Source organism: Drosophila sechellia, chromosome 3R (genome assembly GCF_004382195.2).
Source record: "Drosophila sechellia strain sech25 chromosome 3R, ASM438219v1, whole genome shotgun sequence".
NCBI classification, from domain to species: domain Eukaryota; kingdom Metazoa; phylum Arthropoda; class Insecta; order Diptera; family Drosophilidae; genus Drosophila; species Drosophila sechellia.
The window spans coordinates 23,549,273-23,560,108 of NC_045952.1; the positions used below are offsets into that span (position 1 = coordinate 23,549,273).

Genomic DNA, 10,836 nt, shown 5'->3' on the forward strand with positions numbered 1-10,836 from the left:
TCCAACTCCTCGGCGGGTTTGATGAACTCCGGCGTGCAGAGTTTCCCAGCAGGGCCTGGTAATTGAATTGTTCCATTATAGATACGAGCATGACTCAACAGATACATTTGAATCGTTCGGTTACGTACATATGTAGTTCTAACTCCGCCGCCGACAGCTGCGAGCCATAAATCAATGGGACTAGCGGCAAATGTCAGATGCTATGGCTATTCCGAACCGATATGATATACATATAGCATGTATACTTCACAACAAGTGGCATTTGCGTCATAACAAAAGCTGTAGTCCATCCATTCATCGATCCATGCTAATTGTTTGCGCAGCCATCAAGTTGGATATCCAAATCGATTCGAGAGCTTGTCGAGGGAACTTATGCAATTTTAACTGGCCATCAGCTTGGAGCCTTAATTCAAGCTCAAGCTCAAGGTCGATAAAAACGAGCGACCATCTTCCCAACCGGTAGCCGCCACACATTATCATTATTTTATAAGCCACGAAGTAAAGACGGCAATTTCAATTTGGCTCTGGTCTTTTCTTTTTTCTTATTTTTTGTTTGCCGTTTTTGCTCGGCGGGGCGTTTTCATCAATCAACTTCGAACATGAGTTCGTTTCTTGTTTTTCTCATGCTTATTAACGAATCATGGGGGGATGGAAAGAACACCTGCTCTTGGGCTCCTCCAATCTTCCGATCTTCCGATCTTCGAGATTCTTCTGCTTTGGCTCCGGCAATTGACACCTACACCACTGCGCCGATGATGGTCACTGAACCTAGTCCATCCTTTGGCCAGTGATCTAGCAGCTATCCGATTTCGGCACTCAGAATATACTTTATGTGGCCCATTGCCAGTTTTTGTGATTTCTTAATATATAGCCAATTACAAAGGCATTAGTGCGCCGCACGAATTTCTCTTCAATACTTTTGTTTATTGCGCATATAAATCGCCGCTTTACGGGCCCCATCTTTATGGCAGTTTTGCGGAAGCATCTAACTTTCAGAGAACCCTGATGATGCTCGCCGATGATGTGCCTAATTAGCTTGTATTAACTTCTAGCCAGGCTTCGATGAAACTCCAGCTCTGGCTGAGATTGTGTCTGTGTCTGTGGCTCGAGCCCAACTACACTATGGTTTGATATTAATTGCACGACCCGCTGATGTCATCAGCAGCATCGTCATCATCGGGCCCTCGAGCATAAGCGTTAATCAAGATCCAATCATCGTCTTAGCCACGCGCATATAATTAACATTTCTGCCACGGACCAGGTTCAATGTCAAGTGTCCCGGCGGATCCGGCTTATCGGGCTTATCGCCGTTGATAGCACCAGGTAATGCTCAATGGTAAATGGTACATGGTAAGGTGGTATATACCACACCATTCCAACGGGATGGTGGATGGTGGGACCCACAGCTTCCTACTCCACCTCCTCGTAAATATTTCATATATGCAAACACCCCGACGACACCGGGGGCCATCCCATTCCATACATTGTCCGAGTCCGAGTCCGAGTTGTTTGCTGTTTACTATTCGCTGGGCAAACAAAAACCGGCCAAAGTCGCTGACCATTGACCGATATGGCAATGATGGCGATGATGGCGATGCCGAAGATGTGTTGGCTGCGTGGCTGTGGAATTTCGTATCCACTTAGAGAACAAGTACGCGAGCCGGAGATCACGAACTTGCGGGCCAACCCGCACGAACCCCAAAGAACGGGTCTGTCTGGGATTTGGGATTGGGGTTTGGGTTTTCGATTTTGGATTCCCCAATAACCAATATCGTTGACTACCCACTGGTGGCTTCTGTCGAACGTGAGATTCGCCAATGGGGGGCGTAGAAACTTTCGACAGTGACCAATTGACTCTTGGCCATAAATAAGCATTTATGCTAAGCGGCCAGACGACTTTCCTTTCATTTTATTTCGCTTCGCTCGGCCCACCAACGTAGCCTCCCCCAGATGTCCAACTATTTGTCAAAATCGCGCTGGTGTGAAGCCAAATCCGAGCGGTGACTGATGCGGTACACTGGGAGAAAGTTAGTTTAAGAGAATAAAATATTCTTCTCTTTTAAACCAAGTTCCATGTTGGATTTTATACCCTCCAAACTGAGCATTTGTTTTTCCCAGTGCAACTGGTAAGTCGGTCTGCCGAGTTGATATGATAAATTGACCATGGGCTCGAGACACTCATAAAAGACGCATTTGTTCGGCTTAAATGCCCGTACACAGAGCCACTTAGTTGAGCGGCTGATCTGACCCACGCAATTCCCGCGTCTTCTTGAGGGGGCGACGAGGGCAATGACCATGCCGCCAAAGGGCCGCCGAGTTCCAAGATCCAAGATCCCAGTTCCGAGTTCCAAGCGCTTCGCAAGTGCCTCGCTGCACTTGACTCTCCTCCAATTAAATGGCCAGAAGAAGTTGGAGCAGCGTGTGAACCAGAATCGCAGGCGGAAACTTGGAAGTTCGGATTGTTCTTTCCGATATTATCAGCACCAAATTCTCGACTTCCTGCGACAAGGTCGGGGGCTAATTTCACTTAAGTAAATAGGCTTGCGGTTAACTGGCGGCAATTTGATGTGTAACGGTAACGTGGCCACATCCAGATCGAAATCCACATCCCAAAAACCGAAAAAGAAAAAAACCAAGACCTCAGTCATGCCGAAATTACAATTGCAATTACACAATTTGGCTATTAACGCCTCGGCTCTGGGAGTCGTCATGCCCCTCGTGCACCTTTCACCTTGACAATGAAATGGTTTCCAATGATTGCTGTAATTTCTATTTGGCTCGGAGAAACCCACAATGACAGTTGGAAATGCAAATGAATATCTTGCTGTTTAGTAGAGCAAAACGCTATACGTAATACAATACCAGTTGGGGGATTTCTCAGGGCGATAGCGCACGATACAGACACCTCCATCTCAATGGGGTCTATAGCTACCTATATGTATGTCTGTGTGGATGTGGATGCCATAATCATGGCTCATATTATGTATGCTGCTGCTATATTTCCCTATTATTGTTTGATGTCATTGAACTTGAACTTGTCGTGGTCGCCGGCAAACGCCAGTTGGCTATTTCTGTTTTGGCATTTTATGCAATTTCTCGGCGTGAATATGCTAATTCGGATTTGTATAACACGTTGTCGGACCAAAAACGTGTTCGAAATGTTAATTAAACGGCAAACACTGGTGGCTTTTATTCATATTTATGGCAATTAGCAGCCCCGTGACCCAATTTGCCATTTTGTCTCTGCTAATTGCCGTTTATGACGAACGGACGGATTTGGATGGGATTGGATTGTTGATTGGGTTGGGGTCGGAACCGGACCCTTGCCAACATAAATGCACCTCGGCTGAGCACTCAATTAGACATTCTGCCTGGCGCCAGTTGCTAATCGCCGTCTAAGATGGTCAGCACGCTAACAAGCCCAAACACAAGACAATTATGGCCAACTGATGGTGATGTAATGGAGACGCAGACGGAGCTCCTGACAACCTGGCCAGGGAGGTGAAGTTTTCGGTTCGCTGGATGCCCAGAAGCTACACTGCAAAAGGAAGTTCTGTTTTGATAGCAATCTATTATAGTAGTGTATCTTGAAGATTTTTTTTTTTTTTTTTTTGGATATATTAATTTAAAACTGTCCTTCGCGGACAATCATTAAATTTGATGACTAAACTTAACGGTAGAGAATTAATTGATTACATAAATTGTTGCGAAACTATACAATAACTGTCGATATTGTATGTATGAAGTATATAATAATGTATGTGTATAATTTAATTTAATTTGCGTGTCTAATCCCAGAGAGGTCCAAAGGGTGTGATCGGTGCAGCCTCCTGGTGCGTTGACTGGTGTCCATCAGGTCTTGTGCCAGGTTGTTTGGGTGGTCTTGAAGCCTCTGCATGTACTGCCTGCTGCTTTTCTTAATCTCATCCTTCACCCAGGGGAAGCTGAGGACCTCGTGTATAGTGGCATTATCGTGGAAAGGGTGAGCGTTTGTGACTGTGCGGAGCGTATCTTGAAGATACGATTCACAGTTTAAATTGCTAATTTGGGATTATATCGCATATTAGTAAGCAACTACTTGCCAGAATTGGTCAAGCACCGAAAGATGCTGATACTATTTGTTATTCATTTACAAAGCTTACTTAGTTGCCCAGTTAAATAAATCTGCGTGTAGCAGAAGTGTAGTTAGCAGACGAGACAAGCGAAGTTGGCGTGTTAGAATTCATTTTGACACTATTAAGACAAAGGCTTCTCGGGTAGCTGATCGTAATTAGCAAAGATAGGTCTATAGCAAGATCTACTATACACAGGGAAAGATGGAAGAAGGGAGATCTCGATCGCAGGTGCAATGACTTGGCCGCCTGGGAGCGTTCTCTTTCAATTGTGTAACCCTAGCCCTACCATCTAGCCCTAGACCCCTCCGTACTAGCCCTATTCTAACGCCCTGGTGGGGTTCAATCAACTCGCCTAGCTGGCTGGCACCTTTACGCATGGCAACCGCCAGCTATTCAGCTCCAAAGCTCCATCTCCGATCCGAGGCGATCCCGTCTGCGACTTCGAGACGGGTCATGCCAAGTCAGACGCTCTCGCTTGAACTAATACTTTGTATAATTATCGCTTTGCTGATCTCCTCTGCACATGATGTATGGAGTGCCCGTGCGAGCTAGCTGGGCCATTGAGTTTTATGACTTTCGGCTGGCTGTGGGACACGCAGATTTCTGCAACGTGGAACCTAGAACCTAGAGCCCAGAACTGAGAACCCATAACCTGCACTATCTCCGGTGTCCGATCATTAGCTAAATGCCGTGCCAGCGTGGGAGGAGATACCAGATACCATATGGTTACTAGATACTGAATGTTAGATACAAATCGAGGGAGACACACAACCGGGAAACAAAAGTCAGCGGGCAATTAGCTCCTCGAGTGGCACTTAATTGAATCGCGGTTTTTCCCGTCCAGGAAGGACATCGAGTCGTGAGAGTTTTTCCAGTGCAAATTAATAAACAGTTACGCATGCGCGGAAAACTTGTTGCGCTAGCTGATTGCCTGGGCATCCATCACCTGTTGGTGGAGCAACTTCAGCTACAGCTCCAGCTCCAACTCCATCGCCAGATTAATCTGCAGCAGCAGTATCTGGATCTGCATCGGAATCTCCCGTTGGTCGAGCCTATTATTTCGGCAATTGCTGTAATCAATGCGCTGTTATCAATAACAGCTAGCGGTGTAATAATTGACCGGGTAGCCATGACTACTCCACCCCACCTGGGGGGGATTGGGGCCATAAGAATTTGTCTAAACAAAATTGCGCAAATAAAAATTATGATATATTTGAGCCCACCAATACACACAGATCCTCCAGAGACGGAGCGTAGTGATTAGCCGAAGTCAGGGGAGCACTGACAGGCGGACAGATTGATTGCTGGCAGGAGGGGAGGAGTCTTCATTAAAGCCATGCAAAAGCCATCAAAACAAATCAAAGCCAGGACACTCGAGCACCCTGGGCACCGGGCTGCGTTTTAGGGTACCTAGGCAACGAGGCAACCAGGGACTGTGGGAAAGAATGCTGGGCTGGGGCTCGACTCCTCCCTTAACTGCTTAATTACAGCGCCCAAGGCCAGACTCATTATTATCTATTAAGCAGTCAGGAGGAATACTAGTTGCTGCTGCTCCATCGACCTGACTAACTGACTAACTGACAAACTGACAAGCATACCAGGCCCTGACTCTCTAATGACATCGGGTAACCAAGCAAGCCAGCCAGCGCAACCAACCTACTAGCCAGCCATAAATATGCATATGAGATGGGCTCGGAGGACCACGAGCCCATGGGACCGCCTGCAATTACAATGTCCACATATAGACGGGCCAAATAGGCCTAGACCCCGCCGATATTGCCCTAGCCATAGTCATAGCCTTATCCTTGGTAATTGTTTCATATGCACGCCGGCAGCAGATGGAGCAAGAACAGCCTTCGACTGGTGCAATTTTATGGCATCCTCAGTCCCAATCCCCAATCCGCAATCCTCAAGCCTCATCTCCATTCGCGGCATCATGACCATCGGGCATAATTTACTTAGAAGGAATCATGGCCCGGCCAAGCAGCCTCCTCCAGTTTGGTAATAAAACACAGCGTCACGCCAAGGTAGCGCCCTAGCCAGCCTTCTAGGTCTTTTTAGCCTTGCGCAACTGCGTCCAATTTGGCCGCAATCGAGCAGCAAAAGATGCAGCAGCAGCAGCAGCAGAAGCAGGAGCTTCGATGTCTACATTGCTACCTTGTCGCCGACATAATCATGTTAAATTACTCGCAAATTCATTTGCTTGGAAGGCCTCCTCCGCCGCCTTCCTGTTGCAGCAGTTGCAGTTGCATTGTTAGGGCGCCTGCTGATGTTGCTAGTTGCTGCTGCTGCTGCTAGTTGCAAGTTGCTGGTGATGCGGCTGCCTGGCGGCTGCTTTCAGCATTGATGCATGGACATGATACGGGGATGGAGAGCCTGGGCTATGCTCTTGGTCTGGTCTGGTCTGGAAGGCAGTCTGTTGTTAGCTTGTCGCTCACTCCATATTGATCTGCTCGGCATTATGGAAATTATGTGATCAAGGCCAGGGAAAATGGAAATTGTTTCTGCAATGGAAATTTGCTGACCAGAGGAGTCTGGCAATTACAGATCGATTTATTGCTCCTCTGCCAGCGGCTTTGTTATTTCTTGCCTCTTTTTTCCCTTATTTTCTTATTTTTTGGTTGCATCTAATTAGCAGCCAGATAAACGCAGGCAGGCTGGGTGAGAAATTGCTATAGGATCCAAGTAGTACTCCACCCATTCCTATTACTCTTTTCATTCCTGGATGGAGCTGGGGATGGAGATGGAGGTGGGTGTGGTCAAGAAGTTGCTGATGTTGCAGCTGCGGCATAGCGGTAAAAACGCATTTGGGGACAACAAGCCGGCAAAGATTTGTGTTTATTTTGTAATCTTTGAAATATTTGTGGCATGGCAAATATTTTCACTCGCGCCTGCATTTCCGCATAGCCAGTAGTTAGTTGGTTAGTAGCGGCTGGTAGTGACAGTGGGGGATGTGGGGAAAGTATACGGCTATCAACGGGAATATTTGGGAAAACTTCCACTTTTTTCGCATCTGCCCCGGGCAACCAGGTCCACCTACAGCACTAAATAATAAAGCGTAACCAGCAAAAGGCGTGCCTGACTCGGGGTCTCGGTTTGGGTTCGGGTGGAAACCATGGACCATGGGAGCTACAGTGACTTTGGTCCGAATCCCAGAGTCCCAGAGCCGGAGCACCTAGGCCTACTTATGTAAGTAAGGCTGCCAGTGCTTGTGGCTCGTATTTTATGGTTTGTGTACACATTTTTGCACACATGCGCGCCGGGTCATTCAACTTGTTGGAATCAGGGGTACGATGGGGAAAGCAGGCGGAGCAGGAGGCGCTGGAGGAACGGAGGCGGTGCGCGCGCGCTTTCCTAGAATAAACAAAATGCACGACTTGGCCGAGAGCCGCCAACAACTTTGGCTTTGGCCTGGCCCGCTGCTTGGCTGCTTGAGCACACGAAGAAGCCGCATTGCACTGGGAGAAATCAGCAGTCTACGAGCAAGAAATGAAGAAATCATTAAACTTAAATTACTAGAAACATGCCAAATAAGTTTAGAAATCAGTATTTATATCAGTTCAGGTCACACACTCATATAACCCGAATTTCTACACAAACTGATTAAGCAGTTATTTGGCTCAGTGTGCTGCTGTTGCATCCACATCAACACCAGCCACATGCAGCACATGCAGCAACAGCAACAGCAGCAACTTGGCTGACTAACTGACTGACTGACTTCTGTTTGTTGGACCGACACGACCATGTTTGATGTGTACCATAGCCATCATTATCATCATCATCATCCGCGCCAGCCGCCGAGCAACTCAGGCGTCCCCATCGTAATGATGATGTATGTATATATGCGGCTTGTTTTACTTGTTGCACTTGCGCAGTGCAAAATTGTTGCATAAGCTTGCAGTGGGGCTTGCAACTGGGGATTGTCTTGGCCTACCAGTTGCTGCCACGCCGGCCACATGATTGACTCCCATTGCAGCCAAGTCCGCGGCCAAATTCTTCGCACTGCCAAGGCTCAAGTTCGGTCAAGTGGTGAGAGAACGGGGGAAACATACCCCCTCCCCCTATTTGGGATCTCCCGATCCCTCGCCGGCAATCCTTAACAGTTAATGTGTGAATTTTTATGCGTTGCCAGGCTCCGAAGAGTCGTGTTGTTGTTCTTACCGCATAAAATGTAATTTACATCCGTTAGCTTCGAGTGAGATGGAGATGGTGCCCCCATCTTCTCCAGCTCGAAATTGCTACTCTGATTAGTGGCTGCCGTTCGGAGGCCAGAGTCGCTCGTCGAGATTCAGTATTCTAGATTCTGGACTCCAGCCTCCGTTGCGGCCAAATTCATGCTTATGAGCACTTGCCGTTAGGATTTTCATTGTTGTTTTGCCAGCAATTTGTTGCCAAATTGTATGGGCCAGTTCTTGGCCTTCTGCCTGCTGCCTTCGATTTAAATGTGGATCTGGGCAAAGAGCCGAGTCATTGGCCCAACTGGCCACCCCACAGGTATGCGGAAATTAAAATGTGAAATATTCGAGAAATTGTCAACCCTTCAACTGGACGCAATTAATCAAAGTCGAGACCGCCAACAGCAATTCATAAAACAGTAATTTGTCAAATCATTTCTGCCGCAACAAGTGGCAGCAACAGCAGCAACAACAACTGGTCTTCCTGGCCAACTGTCAGCTTAGACAATTTGTTTGAGCCATTTTTGCGAGGGGGCCAGTGTGGTGGAGTGCGCAGTGTGGGACACACGCAGGCAGCGCTTCTTGGCCAGAATGGCCGCTACCTGCCACGTTTCCAGCTGGATGCAGTGCTGCGCCCTGGCTAGATGTTGCGGCCAGGCTGCATTTTGATTATGTGGTAATAACACGTTGCACGCACACAGCCAAGCCAAGATGTTGCTGCTGCAATTTGGTGTGGCTCTTGGCTCTTGGCTTTTAGACCCTGTTATCACGCCGGGCGAGGCTATCGAGCTGGGCAAACGTGGCCAAACCTACGCAGCTCCCTGGCCAATTTCAATTGCATGCTGGCACAATTAGAGTTCGGCATTCGCGCGGCAATGGCAAATTAATTTATTATGGTCATGGCGATGGCTAACGGATATGGCCATCGTAAAATTCCCGCCATAATGGGGGAACCTGCAACTATGGCATTTCATTAAATAATAAAGATTCCCTCTACCTTCTCTCATTGCAGCCCCGGTCCAGGAGTACACGGAGATCCAACAGTATTCGGGTAAGTCGGAAAGCCGCTTAACTACTCTAACCATAACCGTCCAACAAGAGGAGCCTAATAAAAATGCATTCGGATCTGTTCCACTTTATGGTGATTGCCATTTCGCCAAACAATGCGGATGTGAACGATCTATGGCAGCACCCCATTTTCATATTTACACAATGTTCCCAACCTGGTCTTTGATCTTTTATCGATACTATAATAATGTGATTGATCCGCTGCCCAACTGTCTAATTATAATAGCCACCCAGTTGTCGTAAGCCGCTAATCGCTGCCCAATTATCGCTGCCATCCGCTGTCATAAAGCTGCATTAGCCGAGGTGTGAAGAGGCACACACATGGCGAAGACAAATGGAAACATAAAGAAATAAGCACTGCCTTTTTATGAGACACGCTGAAAAACGTGAGCTGGGCTCCGCGCTCCATACCCCACCCCAAGCCCAACCCAAAGATTTCAATCAAAAAATGGTCTAGCCAGTTCACAGAAGCCGGGGAAACTGCGGCGCTTAACGTGTTAATGATGTGATGTGAAATTTATTGCGGGTGGAAGCCACTAAATTACGCAGCCAGCTCAGTCGGAAAGAAGTAGAAAAAAAACCACTCACTGGACGTGCGCATATTTTAAGACAGTTGACTTTTGTTTAACGACACTGATGAGTTCTAAAAATTGTCAATAGCGCCGTGTATTATGACAACCAAGTGGCGCTAATCCGCGATTTATGGCCCAAACGACACAGTAGCACAAATCACATACTATAGTATATAGTATAATACGGATGGTCCGCTTGCATAACTAATGCCAGCGCCGGAATGTATTAGCCAGAAAGAGTTAGCATTGTGTTTGGAGCACAGATTCCCAGGCTTTGGCCCCGATAACCAGGTCTCACTCTCGAATTATGTATATCTTGTACTTGCAGAGGGATGCTACTACAACTATGCGCATTACCAGGAGGGCGACCGTATCATGACCAATGAGCCGTGTCTGAACTGCACCTGCCACAACCGCATGCTGATGTGCTACCTGCGCGTCTGCCCCTTCACCAAGCCCATTGGACACGATTGCATCGTGGAGAAGCGGGAGGACCAGTGCTGCCCCATCATCACCTGCCCGGAAGGTGAGTTCCCTTAGCAGGAGAACCGCTTGCGTTTACACTCTACTGATGGCTCTACCTCCAATTTAGTGCCCGTGGATGTGCCCTACCACTCCCCGGAGCCCGGAACCGAATTGAGCATTCCCGAGAAGTTCGGCTGCAGCATCGAGGAGAAGTTCTACCCGGAGGGCGCCCAGGTGCCATCGAATCCCAATAAACCTTGCGAACTCTGCTACTGCATCAACAACCAGACCAAGTGCGTCATGCAGGAGTGCACTCTGCACGTGGACGGCTGCCTGCCCATCTACAACAAGGGATCCTGTTGCCCAGTGCGCTACAGTTGCGGTAAGTTTCGATAACATAACAACTTGGGATTCCCCAGCTAAGAACTTTAAATCTTCGCT

The 10,836-nt window shown here is 47.8% G+C and overlaps 1 protein-coding gene across 1 annotated transcript in view; it reads left to right on the forward strand.

Moving 5' to 3' along the window:
• The window catches only part of LOC6619626 (titin), a 37,523-nt gene that overhangs the window by 17,087 nt on the left and 9,600 nt on the right, over positions 1-10,836 (forward strand). The window contains exons 3-5 of the mRNA XM_032722786.1: positions 9,303-9,341; positions 10,259-10,456; positions 10,523-10,777. Of these exons, the coding sequence (XP_032578677.1) occupies positions 9,303-9,341; positions 10,259-10,456; positions 10,523-10,777 (492 nt within the window). The remainder of the gene's footprint in view (positions 1-9,302; positions 9,342-10,258; positions 10,457-10,522; positions 10,778-10,836) is intronic.